Genomic DNA, 16,897 nt, shown 5'->3' on the forward strand with positions numbered 1-16,897 from the left:
CTGACATTCTTCTGTAATTTCACACACTTCACCCTCCTATACCATTCTCCTTTTCTTCTCAAGGCTAAACATTGCCAATCATTCAATGTCTCTTCACAGGATTTAGTTTCTAGCACTCTGGTCATTCTTGTTGCTTTTTGCTCTATTAGTTCAAATTTGTTTGGACTCTCCTTAAAAGTGTGGTGCTCCGAACCAAACTCAGGGGATCTGCTCAATACAGAATAATGCAGCACTATTACTTTTCATTATTAAAAACTACTTAAAAGCTTCTCTTCAGGCAGCCAAAATTTTCATTTGCCTTTTTGCAGTCACATCACCTTTCTGATTACATTAAATCAATAATCAACTACTATTCCAAGATTTTGCTCACCAGTACTAATTCGTGGAGAATTATCCCCCATCGTTACACCTATGTATTTGATTTCTGTTTTCTAAGTGAAATATTTTGCATTTGATTCTGTGGGGTTTCATTCTATTTTCAGCTCACTGTGGAAAAACATATAAAGTGAATACTGAACTACAACTGCATATGCATGAGAGTTTGTTTGATGACTCTGAACAGAAATAATTGTATATTGGTATTGTCTGCTATATTCTAAACTAAAGTTCAAAGCAGGCAAATATTCACAATGTCAATTGACAAGACCTTGAGAGATTTCACACAAGAATAAATCTTGCAAAATGTGACTACAGTATCTCATGAATTTTGGGATTTGTTAGTAGGCTATTAGACATCATCAAAAGAAGATATACAGAATACAGAACAACAGAGTTGGAAGCGACCTTGGAAGTCTTCTAGTCTTCATAAATTCATCATCCATATCTACTGTATTGCAGCCCGCCTTCCCAAGTGAGGAGATGCCAGAATAACTTTTTCAAGTTACATTTTGTGCATTTGGGAGAAAATTCTTCAGAAAGTCTTATAATCCCTTTTGGTATTCTTCACTATCTGTACCACCATCTGTACCTCAATATCTCTAAAATGAGGTATTGGAGCATTGTTTCAATAATCCAGCTTGTTTATGGTCATGTTACTGTAAGGTAAAGGTAAAGGTAAAGGTTCCCCTGCACATGCGTGCTAGTTGTTTCCAACTCTAGGGGCCAGTGCTCATCTCCGTTTCAAAGCCGAAGAGCCAGTGCTTGTCCGAGGACGTCTCTGTGGTCATGTGGCCGGCATGACTAGACGCCAAAGGCGCACGGAACGCTGTTACCTTCCCACTGTAGTGGTCCCTATTTTTCTACTTGCATTTTTACATGCTTTCGAACTGCTAGGTTGGCAGAAGCTGGGACGAGTAACAAGCACTCACTCTGTTACGCGGCACTCGGGATTCGACCCGCCAAACTGCCGACCTTCTGATCGACAAGCTCAGCGTCCTAACCCACTAAGCCACGGCGTCCCTATTGGTCATGAGTACTCCTCCTTTAATATGTTTTTTATATTCTAGATTGCTCAATCTTTTGCAAGCTTAAGAGGTATGAGATAATAATACTGTTTGCTAAATAACTGTCTGAATGCGACAGAATCTTTTTGTATAAAACCTTAGGCATATTGCAACACCTGAAAAGATCCATTTGGAATTCTGCTTGCAACACTGAGAATATTTGCTTTGAATCATGCCTCTTTCACACACTATCATCTATCTATCTATCTATCTATCTATCTATCTATCTATCTATCTATCTATTGCTTTTAACTACAAGGCATTTCCTACATCGCTGAATTCTTTTTATTCATAAGGTAAACTTCTCAGTAGTGAAGAAATTTAGGGATGCCAGATACTACCAGGTTCTGTTGAAGAGTTTATTTAGAGCATGAAACTGCACAGTGGAGTGAATGCAGGTGGCAGTGCCACCTGTGGGAATTTTGAACTAATTTGTATCCTATTAACGGATATTTTTTTAATCTTTAGTAGTTTTGTGGAAAACAAGAATCAGGAAAAACAGCTGTTTTTGAGATGAACATGTGCATTAGAAAAACCCCTGGTTAGGAATAACTTAAGAAAGCAGTCAGACTGAGAAGGTGACTGAGAATATTTCCGAGTCAGTAATCAGCATCACCCCACATCTTGGATATACCCCGGGTTGAACCGAATCTGAAGTCTGTATGAACCCCTTGATTGTAGTCAGTTACTGTAGAGTTTGAGAATCATAATGTGTGTCTGAAGACGAAGCTTCCTCCTTTCAATAGAGCAACACGCACTTAAACTTTAGATGCAAATAAGCGCGCTCTCCCTATTAAAAATCTGGTGGGGGGGAAAACCGAACAGAAATTTAGTCGAGCTTTAAATGGACAATCTCATTTCTCTGGGGGGAAAAAAGGAAAGGACGTTCTTGCAATTGATAATGCAATGCAAAATAGTTGTGTGGGTGTGCGTTCGTGCGTGCGTTTTGCTTTTAAATAAATGAAAACTGCTGTGCCACTTTCAGTGGCTCCGATGAGGCTGAGGACATCAGCCCACAAACGGCGGAAGTTGCGCTTTATTTTCCTATTTATATGGAAAGGTGAAAGCCGAGCAGGAAACGTAGTCCCAATTCCATGCAGAAAACCGTTTAAGTTGCAGCAAAAGTCTTTTAACAGAGCGGTGACGCGTACTTCAACTTTCAACCTTCCGAAGCGCCTTCTGTGTTTCACTACTAGGAAGTAAAAGCAAATGCAAGTGCACGGGAGCGATAGACACTACGAAGGCATCATTCCCTTTACTGCAACTTCCTATTGCTGCCTGCAGGAGGAAGTGGCGGAGACAGGTTGGCGCCCAGGTTGAGTCCTCTTCCCTGTTTCCTATGGACAATTCTCTCTTTGGCAATATGAAACATGGCGCCCAAACTCACCCCGGAAGTTGGGCACTGTGGGTCGAGTCTACACGCCAGTGAGTCTATGCCTCCGCTCGCGTTGCTTTAATTCCCCCGTGGTGGAGAACACTGAGCAGCGCCTAATGCGCGAGGCTCTTCTCGCGCGGCGCTTCCACCGGCTCTACGCTTGCTGAGCGCCTGACGCGCGCGTCCTGAGCCGCAAGCGAAGCGCGCGCTCGTCGCTTTTAGCCGCCTTGGCCCGTTCGACGCTAAAGGCCTTGCTTTAATTGGGAAGGAGACGCAACATGGCGCTCGTTCCCGGGCAGGTGCTGCGGGTCGCCATCCTCCTCTCCTATTTTTCCATTCTGTGCAATTACAAGGCCATTGACATGCCAGCGCACCAGACCTATGGAGGCAGCTGGAAATTTCTGACGTTCATTAACCTGGTAAGTCACCTTTCCCGCCACTGCCTCCTCTTCCTCGGGATGTGAAGATGCGATCCCATGTCGCGGGCAAGGAGAGTGGCTGCGGTCCCCGGTCAATTTTGCTCCCGGGGACGAGGCTTCCTTTGCGCTGAAGAAGTGGTGACGGGCAGCGCTTAAGGGGACGCCAGAAGGGGAGGTGCTGTGAAGGAAGACCTGGTTCATTCGCACCATCGTTTTTAAAGAAAAAAAAAAGAAAGGCACCTCGGTCGCAACGGGTGTCGTCTGAAGATGTCTGTTCATTAACTACGCAAATGGTCAGTGCTAAGGGAAGAGAGTGAAATATATTAGGATTATTGGCTCCCCCACATTTAGCAATAGGGATACAAGGCACTTTTCCAAAAATGATATCCCTACGGAGAAAGAGAATTATTTATTTATTTAATTTAATTTAATTTTTATACCGCCCTTCTCCCAAAGGACTCAGGGCGGTGTACAGGGCAATACAATAACATACAATATATAAAAATTAAAAGAAATATTAAATACAACAGCCCAATTCAATACATTAATACAAAACGTTAAAATACCCCTAAACCCATCAGACCAGGCCGGCTTGTTCAAATAAATATGTTTTTAGGTCACGTCGGAAGGAGCCGTCCGGAGCTCCACCGGTAAACGGTTCCAAAGGTCTGGCACGCCCACAGAGAACGCCCTCCCCCTGGGGGCCGCCAGTCGACACTCTGACCGACAGCACCCTAAGGAGGCCCTCTCTGTGGGAGCGCACTGGACGAAGGGAAGTTGATGCTGGCAGCAGGTGCTCCCGTAAGTAACCCGGACCCATGCCATTTAGGGCTTTATAGGTCATAACCAGCACCTTGAATCTTATAGGGTATATAAGGTATTATAGGGTAGCTTCTGAGAGGATAGCAAACCCCAATCAATGAATGACATTATTGTACATTATATTGTTTCCAGTGCTTTTTTTGTAAAAAAAAATTGCCCAAACTCACACACGTCATAGAACTCACACATGTCATAGAACTCACCTTGTCTACCCTATAAGGTTCCATCCAAAAAAGGTGCCGGAACTCCGTTCTGGGCATTCTATGACAAAAAAAGCCCTGATTGTTTCACAAGCAAAGTTTAGTTTAGTTTAGTTTTATTTAATTTGTATACCGCCCTTCTCCTTGGTAGGGACTCAGGGCGGTTCACAGGGCATATATAAAAAAGACAATACAAAAATTAAAAAAGGTTAAACCCATGGCCAGTTAAAAACAGTAATACAAATCTAAAACGACAAATTAAAACCCATAATCCCCCGTCAGGCCAGACCAGCCTGCTTTTCCAAAAGGTTGGCTAGTTTCTTTTCTTTAGAATTGCCACATATTTTGTGAATATGCAAAACGTCACTTGCATTGTAACTATTTGTGCTTGATTATTATTTGTTCACAATAATGCTAAGTCACAGTTACCAGTTCTTTAGCTGGTATTGGCCTGTAAGAACAGTACATATCAATTCTTCCCAAGGACCTAGGATGTCGTAATGGCTTAATGTATGTGTGAATCCAAGGAACTTGGCCTGTTTCCAGTTGACAGTGGAAACTGTTCATTGTGAAAGTTTTCTAAATGCTGGCCAAGAATTTTTTTTGTTATGGCATACAACGTAACCGATTTATAACTAGCTGAAGCTTTCTCCTAGTAGGAACACATTAAACACTAAAGTACTTGAAATAATATTATACTGCCATAGTTAGCTCTGCCCATTCTGGAGGAACTATCTGAAGTTTTAAAGAACCTTGCCTCATTTTGTAGTCTAAAGGCTGACTTTGGGTTGCCTGCAACTGCCCATACCTGTCGCTGCATATTCACACTGCAAATGGATTCTTGGGTAAGTGTAGGTTGCAGATAGCTTCAGATGGGCTGAGGCAAACAATTCCCAAATCCCAACTGCATGTTGTGTGAAGATGCGCATCTTGCATTCTGATTGGTTGACTTAGACTTCCTGTTTTGTGCTTTGCGGTTTGGGTGCCTCCTAGTCAGAACATTACATTTTCAGAAACAGAATTAGAATAGAATTAGAATAGAGCTGGAAGGGACCTTGGACATATAGTTCATCCCCCTGCTCAAGCAGGAGAACCTATATCATTTCAGACAAGTGATTGTCTAGTCCAGACATGTCAAACTCGTGACGTCACGTGACACTGTGCGATGTATTGGAACTTTTTCCCCCATTGCCGGCAATGGGGTAGGCACAGTTTCCTTGTGACGCATCCGGCTTCTGGGCCGGCAGTTTGACACCCCTGGTCTAGCCTCTTCATAAAAACCTCCAGTGATGAAGCGCCCACAATTTCTGCAGGGAAGCTGTTCCACTGGTTAATTGTCCTCACTATTAGGAATTTTTTCCTTAATTCCAGGTTGCTTCTCTCTTTGGTCAGTTTCCAACGATTGTTTCTTGTTTTGCCCTCTGGTGCTTTAGAGAATAACTTGACCTGCTCTTCAAGTACTTTGGTACAGAATGCAGCCGCGAGAGTTGTGTTGGGAGTCTCCCGATACTCCCATGTTACACCTCTGCTCCGTGAGCTGCATTGGTTGCCAGTTGTCTTCCGGGTGAGATTCAAGGTACTAGTAATGGTGTTCAAAGCCCTACATGGCAGGGGTCCGGAGTACCTTAGGGAACACCTGCTGCCGGCATCAACTTCCCTCCGCCCTGTGCGTTCCCACAGAGAGGGCCTCCTCAGGGTGCCACCGGTCAGAGAATGTCGATTGGTGGCCCCCAGGGGGAGATCCTTCTCTGTGGGCACCCCGGAGCTATGGAATCAGCTACCTGTTGAGCTCCGGACGGCGCCCGATCTTCGCTCCTTTCGCCATGAGCTAAAAACATACTTTTTTGAACAAGCTGGCCTGGCCTGATGGGGGACTGGGGGGGTTGTTATTGTTATTTTATTGGGGTTTTAAGATGTATTAATTGTTTTTAGTATATGGGCATGTATTTAATTATTTTTTAACTTTTGTAATCTTGTATTTTTATTCTTGCCCTGTTCACCGCCCTGAGTCCTTCGGGAGAAGGGCGGTATAGAAATATTATTAAATTAAAAATTAAATTAAATTCTTTGCGGCAGCCTCTCAAATACTAGAATACTGCTATCATGTTAGCTCTATTTCTTCTTTTCTTTAGACTAGTCAAACCCAAGTCTTGCAGCTGTTCTTCATATGTTTTATTCTCCAGGCCTTTGATTATTTTAGTTGGTCTTCTCTGAACTTTTTCCAAAGTCTCAACATCTTTTTTGTGATATGGTGACCAAAATTGGTTGCAGTATTCCAGGTGTGGTCTTACTAGGGTTTTATAAAGCGGTGCTAATACTTGGTGTGATCTTGATTCTATGCATCTTTTTATAGAGCCCAGGATTGTATTAGATTGTTTTGGTTGCTGCTGCACACTGCTGGCTCATATTCAAGTGATCATCCACTAGGACTCTAAGCTCCCTCTCACAGTTACTGTTTTTGAGCCAGGTCTCACCTAATCTGTACTTATACCTTTGATTTTTCCTGCCTAAATGTAAAAACTTGCTTTTCTCCACATTAAAATTCATTTTGTTGGATAGGGCCCATTGTTCTTTTTGAATCCTGAGCTTGTCTTCTGGGGTGTTGGCTATTCTTGCCAGTTTAGTGTCATCTGCAAATTTAATGAGTTATGAAGATATTAAAGATGGAGCCTTGTGGTACTCCAGTGCTTACTTCTCTCTATGTGGATGTAGTACCATTGAGGACTACTCATTGAGTAGTGATTTTCAGCTAGCTACAAATCCATCTGGTGGTGATGTTGTCTATCCCACCTTTTTCTAGCTTACTAGGCTGCAGGTTGTGGTCTACTGTGTCAAATGCCTTACTGAAATCTAAGTACACTATGTCCACAGCATTTTGCTGGTCGACTAATTTAGTCACTTTATCAAAGAATGAAATAAGATTGGTTTGGCATGATCTGTTTTTAACAAACCTGTGCTGGCTACTGTTTATAACTTTGTTTGCTTCTAGTTGTTCGCAGTTCTATTTTTTGATTATCTTTTCCAGGATCTTCCTATGTATTGATGTTAGACTGATTGCTCTGTAGTTTCCTGGGCCAGTTTTTTCCCCTTTCTTGAAGATGGGAACCATATCAGCTTTTTCCAATTCTCAAGTGCTTCCCTAGTGCTCCAGAATTTTTGAAAGATATGATGTAATGGTTCTGAGATAACATCTGCCAGCTCCTTCAGAACTTTGGGATGTAATCTGTCAGGTCCCGGAGATTTATATTCATTTATATTTATATTCATTTATATTCATCAAGGTCGGATCGGTGTTCTCTTACCATTTTCTTGCTTATTTTAATTTTTCTAGTTTGTCTTTTGCAGTAATTTTTTGTGTGAAGACCGACACAAATAATGAGTTAAGCAGCTCTGTTTTCTCCCTACTACCTGTTACTTCCTTGCCATCTTCTCTCTTTAGTGGACCTATAGTTTCCTTGACTTTTTTCTTGTTATTACTATGTTGAAAGAATTTTTTTTATTGTCCTTGATTATTGTTGCAAGTCTTTGTTCATTATGAGCCTTTGCTTTCCTGACTTCATCTCTGCATGTTCTGGCTGTCTGCTGATAATCAGCCTTAGTTATGTGTCTCTCTTTCTGTTTTTTTACTTGTCCTTTTTGTCTTTCAGTTTATCAGAGAGATCTTTGTGCAGCCATGCTGGTTTCTTCTTGAATTTCTTGTTTTTCTTTTTCAGTTGTATTGTGCTGGACTGGGATTTATAATAGCCTTTTTCAGAGTTTCCCATGCATCTTGAGTTGTTTTCCCCTTTAGGATTTTCATCCATGGAATCTTTCCTAGGTTCTCTCTGAGTTTGTTAAAATATAAATGGAACACCTACAGTATATAACCATCCCCAAACAACAGATCCATACTTTCCTTTATGTGTAGTGCTGGAGAATTCTGCTGGAGGGTTAAGAATTGTGAGAGGAGGAAGGTTTTGTTCAGAATTCATTTTTTGACTCACTGTATAAGAGCAAGATAACATCTTCCAATTTAGATGGTCCATCTAAAATAGAGTGTCTTTCCCCTAAAGAAATAGTTTGATTTTCATGCTCAGAATCTTCAGTCATACCCACAAAGATCTGAGAATCAGAAGTCATAAAAGTGATTCATGACTTCTTGATAGATATAAAAGTGACAAGTATAACCCCATTGTGCCTCAATTTCAATCACTTCATCAATCTCCGACCTTGTGTACAGTAACACTGAATATGGATATAAATAAAAAAGCAAAGAATTTGCTCCCTTGACCCAAAGTTCAGTATTAAAATTAAGCTCAATCTTTTGCATCACAGAAACTCAAGGTTTAGGTGGTTGATGTTCTGTACCAGCCTGCTACCGGCCCTGCAGAAAAGGCAGGTACAACCCCTTTACAAACGGCAAGAGGCTGGAATTAAGCCTGCCAAATTTATTAACATAAAACAGAGCAAAACAAGACACCAACCATGAAACAGGAGCTATGAAACAGGAACTATTCAAGCGGTTGCCTTCAGCAAACCAGCCCTCCCACGCATTCCCCTTTTATACAGTTCAGGGCGTGGCTTCTCTCTGCCTCCTTCCGAGGTGCCCCATTGCCTTCCTCTGCTTACTCCTGATTGACTGCCTCCTGCGTCGGGCGTCCTTGAACAGGGCCAGCTGTGGGTCATCTTCATCCACGCTGTCAGGCTCACACAGCTGGGTCTCCGTCGTGACCAGGTGGGAGGGGCCTGGCTGGGGGCTCTCATCAGCAAGCTCTCCAACTCCCTCAGCAAGCTCTTCAACACCCCCCCCTCCTCTGAGTCGTCCAGCCCAACTGACGAACCCACAGGCTGACCCTGAATCACAACAGTTGATTTGCAGTGATCTTTAAAAGTTTGAATATTCAATCTGTATGCAAAAATATGACCCCAATTTTTTAAATTGGTTTTTGAAGGCTTTTATTTCAGTTGTTTATTTACTATTTGTTGATTTCTATTTTTAAGTGTGTGTGTTGCCCAGAGTCATATATATGTGATTTGGCCAGCTTCAGTGGTGAGATGTGTGGATGCCGCTTCTGGAAGTCCATTCTGGGCCTGGGCAACTAAAAATTAGCTACCGGTTCTGCCGAAGTGGTGCGAACTGGCTGAATCCCACCACTGGCCAGCTTATATAAATATAATGGATAAATAAATAAGTAAACCCCTTTCTCTGAAAAAAACTGCCTGCAGGTGACCATGATGACCTTGTATTGATGTCTTCTTTTCAATTATTTGAGGCTAGACTCTCTTGCTGAGAAAGTGATCCATGTTAAATTGTGTTAAATTGTTTAGAAAAAAGGGGGAAAATAACTACATTTCATAAAGATAACTTTTTTTGCTTTCTCAATAGGTGACAGCACATTTTTGACCTAGCTAAGTAGGATCAAGACTAGCCGGTACTTAGGTGACCTGCAGATAGTATCAGACCTGTGGGGTAGACAGGAAAGTGAAAAATACATCCCAGTAGAAAGTTATGGCAAATCGCTTCCAAATCGTTATCAAGAAAATTGTATGAATCTCTCAGTGAAGTCATAAGGAGTCAAGCTTAGATTACAGGAGACTTTATTGTAACTTATTTTTAATATTCTAACAATACATTGGTAGCCTTCATAAATGATCAGGGCAGAAAACAAATATATGATGAAGGAAGCATCAGACTGAGCTTTTCCTGTAGAGTTTAATGTCTAGTAAATTGTATTCTGTGGTAGAATAATGGTTTCCCAACAGGATAAACCAATTTTACATACTTGCTCGAAGAAGTGTAAATTGTAGTGTGCAAATCTGCAACTTACGAGCAATCTTCTAATTTGATAGCACTCTTCCTTTCATCATAACCAAATTATAACTTTACAGTTTTATTTTTAGCAGATCTTTCTTCATACCTCCAGAGCTTTGATAATTTGTAAAATTGATAAATCTCCACTGGCATTTTGCTAAACACAATATTTAAGTCTTTCTAGCTAAGAAAGAAGGCAAGTGAGGGAGTACAATAAAATGCATAAAATTATGCATGTTGTAGATAAGTGAACTGAGGAATTTTCTGTATTTTGCACAGGAATTTCTATTAAAGCTACATATAGGGCAATTTACCACTAATAAAAGGAAATAATTAGAGTTATTGGAAGGAAGTACAGACACAAAGGAAAAGGCTATCCAGTATCAAACCTACCACGCTTACATTCCACTTGTTAGAAGCAATATTGGGATATTATCTTACTCATCCCCAAATGCATCCTCTTGGCTGCTATGTACAGTAACATAAATTAAAATAATAGACTGTACTTGTTAGGAAGACAAAAACTATTGAAAACGAAAATGAATGGAAGTGAGTTTGGATAGGTTTGACTTATTTTGAATGATTTCAGAGGCTCATAGAATATACACAAAAAAACAAATTGTCCCTTTTTCTCTTACATGTTGCATTACAAAGATATTCTGATACGATACATTTATATTTTGATACAGAAATGAACAAGCATCATGTTAAGGATATCAGTTTTGTCTCTCTGGGAATAGGGACACTAAATCTACAGAGTTTTAGAGACATCAACCATCTGCATTTTGATGTTGCACATTGGGTTTGTATAATTATGCATCATAATATACTGTTCAGTTATTTGGCTTTGTGCTGTTTCACAAAGCAACACACTTTAAAATATTTGACCGTGGTATTTTGATTTCATCTGCAAAAGAAATTTACTAATTTTAACAGTTCTTTTGAGATTGCTTTTGAAAAGGAATTAGTTATTTTTGGACAATTGCCTTGTACAGCATGGTAATAGCATATTAAATGTCTACATATCTGTAAGGTCCCTGGCCCTTACTTAAATTTGAGATACCATTAAAAGTCTAATTAGGCAACTCAGACGGAGGCTTCTTGAGGAAATAGTGCTTTAATTGATCAAATAAAACATCTGGGTGGCAAACAACCTGGAACGCTGGCAGAGTTACATCCAGAAGTGCCACACCTTAGAAAGTTAGTAGCATTGCTTTATAAACTTTGTTAGCCATTGAAAATCAGACATCATAAGGAAGACATCAATCATTCCTGTATATTCCCTTATTCCCTAATGCAAATGCTGATTACAAAAGCGAGATAGCAATAGTTAGGCTAACTGTTCCAGTTACAGAACCCTCCATATGTTTACCAAATTACCATTCATTACAGCTTCTTAAAATAAATTAGATTGCCCAGATTTTGCTTGAATGTGTATTTTTGAAGTGCTTGGAAATTAACGTACTTGGAATTTTCCTAGGTTCAATTTAAAAAAATGTCCAGAAGGTAAAATTTAGTTGAAGTCTGAGTTCTCAAATAATGTGTTCAGGCATTCTAATATATACTTGTATTCTAATATATACTTTAAATTGAGAGTATTGTATTTCTAATTAAGTAATATCTGGTATGGGACGTGGTGGCTCAGTGGGTTAGGACACTGAGCTTGTCGATCAGAAGGTCGGCAGTTTGGCAGGTCGAATCCCGAGTGCCGTGTAACAGAGTGAGCGCCTGTTACTCGTCCCAGCTTCTGCCAACCTAGCAGTTCGAAAGCACGTAAAAAATGCAAGTAGAAAAATAGGGACCACTACGGTGGGAAGGTAACAGCGTTGTGTGTGCCTTTGGCGTCTAGTCATGCCGGCCACATGACCACGGAGATGTCCTCGGACAAGCGCTGGCTCTTCGGCTTTGAAACGGAGATGAGCACCGGCCCCTAGAGTTGGAAGCGACTAGCACGCATGTGCGGGGGAACCTTTACCTTTACCTTTACCTAATGTCTGGTATGGTAAACTCCTGTTTAGTTTATTCATAACCTCTTCCCCACCCACCACCCCAGTTTTCTTAGCATTTTCTTAACATTTTTCAGAAGTGGTTTGCACTGTCATTTTACTAAGGCTGAGACAGAAAGTGATTGTCAAAGGTTACCCAGCTGACTTCATATCAAAGGCAGGAGTAGCACTTTCAGTCTTCCAGTTTCAAGCCTAGGATCTGTAACCACTACGCCAATCTGGCTTTTGTTTTGCTATCAGTATTTAAATATTAATAATGTTAATTCAAAATATCAAAACCATTCTGATATATATGACCTATAAATATGAGTCAAAATCATTGTTGACTCTTTGTGATTGTCTGAACAAGCCCTTGCAGTTCTCTTAATTAATATTCTTATGGTCAATTATGATACTTTGTTTTCCATATATGTATGTAGATATTTAAGCTGATGATAATTTACAAAGTAGTACTAACAAGGTTGCTACCAGATGGTGGAAATCTATATATTCATAAAGATAGATTTCTAAGTAAATGGGAAATGCCACCTAGTTCCCTTTCCAGTTTACTTATCTTTCTTTTCTTTGAGATATTATTCCTCTGTCTTTTTGAGACCTCCATATTCTTTGACCTATTGCACTCAAAAACGGGGAGAGGAGGTCTGGAAGATGAAGCAGAATTTCTTCTATCGTCTTTTGTTAAATATGAATGAATGAATTAATGAATGAACCTTTATTGTCAAAGTACAACCATGTATACATTGAGATTGGCTGAGCCTCCCTTCGTGCCCCCAGCTTGGTTAAATATTTATTTATTTATTATTTATTTATTTTAATTCCATTTATATCCCGCCCTTCTCCGAAGACTCAGGGCGGCTTACAAGCTTAGCAGTAATATGATACTCTTACCATTTTTTGAGTGTGAAGGATCATTATTGCAAGTTATGAAAACACATCAAGAATGGTAGTTAAGGTAGTAACTGCTAATGTTAAAAAGGATCTAATATCTTTTTAAAGATGTGGTGGTAATGTGGTTGCACTGGGGAATTTGCTCTGAGGAGCAAACATTTTGGTGGTGTGGGAAGTCAGCCCCCCAGAGAAGGAAATATTAAAAGGGCAGAAAAATATATTTCCTCAAAAGGATCTTAAAGAGACAGAAAAGCATGCCCAGTTTTCTTAATAGCCCCAAGTCTCCCTCCCCCAAGCAGAAACCAGCTCTGTAGAAATGCAGATAATCTTGTCAGAAAGAGTGGAGTCAGGAAACGAATTAGGAAGAAAGATCCCTAGAATCGACACCAAAAATCTTAAGAGTCATCAGCCACAGCCACAGGGAAGCAGGATATGACCCTTGGGACATAATAGGATTAACCCACCAGCATCAGAATACCAGAAAGGCACACCCAGACTCAGGTCAAAATACATGACATAGGAAATACAAAGCCTCAAACAGGAACAGGAAACAATCTCAAGAGCCCCAGAGGGTATAAAAACCCACTCCCTACATGTCCTTGCTCTCTTTTTTCTAGAGCTATCTTCCTGTCTGGCTCTCCTCTTCAGTAAACTGCAACCTTCTTTCTAAAGCAGTTGCCATGTTGACAAGTTATTGGCAAATTATTGTTGATATAGAAAACAGATAGAATATGGTGCTTAATTATAAATTTTAAAAATTGTTTATAATCTTGAGGGATTCAGTAGTATTTGTCTAAATAACTGAACAATTTCTCTCATGAATATCTTACTGAAATAGCTAATCTGGGCAAATGTTTCAGTCAAAATTACTATAGCTGTTATAGCACAGGTTCATGATTTATGGATATTTGATCTACGGATCTGTTCTGACAACAATTTTTAATCATGTTAATTTTCAAGATTGACTAGGTCTTAATGATATCACAATGTTTGTAATTTAGTTTACTAAATGGTTTACTGTTGTAGTGACAGAAGTGGTTAGGTATGTTTGGATAGGATGAGCATTTATTGACTGGAAACTGTCTCTGTCTCTCTGTGTCTGTCTCTGTGTGTGCGTGTGTGTTTGTGTGTGTAGGTTAGCCGTGAAAGCCAGCTGTGTGACTTTGGGCCAGGCACACACTCTCAGCCCAACACACCTCCCAGGGTTATTGTTACAGAGATAATAGGAGAAGGAATGTGCATTAGACATGTTGGCCACCTTGAGTTATTTTTAAAAAATAAAGGCAGGATACTAACAAACAAACTTGAAATAAGTTAAGGAGGAGAAATATTATCTACTATGCAAAGATGCTTGCATTTTTACAAAGCTGGATTGAGTCATTTGGGTTCATGTTTCATGTTATTCTGCATTAAGTTTGTCTCTGCATGTAGATTTTGTTTCATTTCTAAATTTCTAAAAAAGACCAAATGATTTTTTTCTAGTAAATCCTTAGGGAGATTTTAGTAATATTCAATAGTATTGGATCCTTTTCCTATTCAGTTGCATGCATTCTGATATTATAGAACTGGAGAGAGAGATGAATTTTGTCAGAAGAGTCCAAATTATTTGTACTGTATTTTGCTTTTTTCAGTTTAGCTAATTAAATACATGCATAAAAGTTTTATTTTCTGATGATGTACAAAGTATGGGTCCAAAATTCAGAGATAGCAAAAACAAAATTAAAAGTGTTTGGTGGCCAAAAATAATCAATTTAAATCACCTCAAAGGGAAATCTTGCTGAAAATTTTCAAAAATTACTGGGTTAATTAGTGATGAACAGTCAAAGCATATGATAATTTTTGGAGTCATAATGCTGTAGATTCTTTGTGAATGGCTTTAGGAATTCCATATCATACTCACAAGGCTAAGAGTCTTGAAATATGGCATCTTTGGTGTTTCTCTAATTGATTCTGAAGTTACTTGAGTCTCAGACATCAAAGTGGTCTCCAGCTTTATGGATGTTCTTGTTCATTACTAATTTATATTTATTCAACTAGTGCATAGATGGCTACATGATTTTAGTAATACCTTATGCTGTATTTATGGTTTATAGTGATTAAGATCTGCATTAATAAATTAATAGAGAAGAGAAGCTCAGTGTGAAATTGAGACATAATCCTCAAGCTGAGGTGGGTAGATGAAAATTGGATAAAAATAACCGAGCAAGAGTATAATAAGTTAAGTATTCCAGAAAGGTCAGAAAGGAAAGCATTAAACAGTCTTGTAACATAAACAACACGCACAATACTAATGCATTGCTTGAATTGGTGTACAGCTAGTGTGTGGCAAATACCAGTTAAATTAATTTCCCTTCTCCCCCATCGAATATGGACTCCTGGTAACAACATGGATGAGTTGTTTTTATATAGTAATGTAGTTTTATCCAGACCTCTTGTCTTCCTAAATTTTTAAAGCTTCCAGGAATATATGAAAATACAGCCAAGAATTATTTGAATATGACAAGATAAGGAAAAATTTAATAATTTTAAATTCAAACAGTTATAGGTTTAACATTTTGATGTTACAGAGGTATCCTAATAGGACAAAATCTTGCCTTTATTTTACTTAACTTTAATTAGAAAAGCCACTTTGTTTTGGACCATGAGATGTTTTCTGTATATTTTAGAATTTTCACATAAATAATTTGTCTGCTACTTATCAGACTTCTCTAAATCTGTCAGGACCCACCTCAATCCACATCTTAGGAAATAAGAACTCTTGGATGCAAGTTTAGTCCAAAAGGAAAATGTTTACTAGGATGGAATCGATTGTGGCAATACAAGACAGAATCTAACAAAGTTACATTTCAATCCTAAATAAAGCATTCCCATTTCAACCCCCTCCCCTCATCCATTTGGTCAGGCTCCCATCATTTACTTAGGTGTCAGGCCCTTCCGTGGGAAAGGGAACTCTCCTTGTTTTTATTGTTATTGCTTCTTCCTTTTTTAGTTGTAAATGAAGATGCGATCCAGATCTGTCTCTCCCCCTCCCTCCCCCAGATCAAACATTTCCCTGGTGTTTGAAGATCGCCTATTTCAATCTAAATAACCGTCCTCTTCCCCCCCCCTCGGAGAGATGGCAGAATCCCCAGAATAAGCACAATGTTCTACCTATACATTTATGAAATGTGATATAAATGGATTCTGACAATCGGCTCTCCTTTCAGAAAAAAGATGAGTCCATCTGTGGGGAAAAGAAAACATATAAATGTTAGCCTGGTTTGTTCGGATATTCTGTATGAAACCTCTTAAGCAACCTAGGTGCTTTAACATGGAGTTTGTTAACCCACTCATTTTCTGAGGAGGGGAGGTGTTTCCATGCCACTAAATATTGTATCATTCCATGGTGTTTTCTGGAATATAAGATTTCTTTCACTTCAAAATGTTGTTCTCCTTCCACCATGATGGGGGGCGGTGGTGGTAGGATTTTTGCTCGTAGTGGTGATTATTGTTCTCTCTTTATTAGACTGCAGTGAAAGGTTGGGTGTATTCGTCTAAGATTTTTGGGTAGTTCTAATTCTACTGTTACTGGGTTTCTGATTCTTTTAATTGGAAAAGGTCCAATATATTTTGGTCCTAGGTTTTTACAGGGTTGGAGTGATTTCAGGTATTTTGTGGATAAATATACCATCTCTCCTACCCTAAATGGTGTGGGATCGGTTCTTTTTTTGTCTGCCTGTGTCTTGTATGCTTTTCTGGCATCTTCCAACGCTTTCCTAACGATTGGCCATGTATTTTGTAATTGAGCAATCCATTCCTACAGATCAGGGATGACCGGTTCTTTTGCGGTTAGTTCTGGTATTGGGTTGAAACTCTGGCCTGTAGCTACTTGAAAAGGGGTGTAACCTGTGCTTGAGTGGACTGCATTATTATATGCTACTTCTGCGAAAGGCAGTAGGTCCGTCCAGTCGGACT

At 39.6% G+C, this 16,897-nt stretch overlaps 2 protein-coding genes across 4 annotated transcripts in view; both read left to right on the forward strand.

Annotated features, from left to right (window-relative positions):
- Positions 1-16,897, forward strand: part of LOC310643865 (uncharacterized protein) — a 707,877-nt gene that overhangs the window by 670,375 nt on the left and 20,605 nt on the right. The gene's annotated exons all lie outside the window — the stretch shown is intronic.
- AIG1 (androgen induced 1) overlaps positions 2,864-16,897 on the forward strand; it is a 93,473-nt gene continuing 79,439 nt past the window's right edge. For both annotated transcript variants that reach the window (XR_014493181.1, XM_083368537.1), the window contains exon 1: positions 2,864-3,236. Coding sequence is in view for 1 of the 2 variants with exons in the window: in XM_083368537.1 (XP_083224663.1) it covers positions 3,096-3,236 (141 nt within the window). In the remaining variant the exon portion in view is untranslated. The remainder of the gene's footprint in view (positions 3,237-16,897) is intronic.

The sequence above is a fragment of the Vipera ursinii genome (genome assembly GCF_947247035.1).
Source record: "Vipera ursinii genome assembly, chromosome: 1".
Classification (NCBI taxonomy): domain Eukaryota; kingdom Metazoa; phylum Chordata; class Lepidosauria; order Squamata; family Viperidae; genus Vipera; species Vipera ursinii.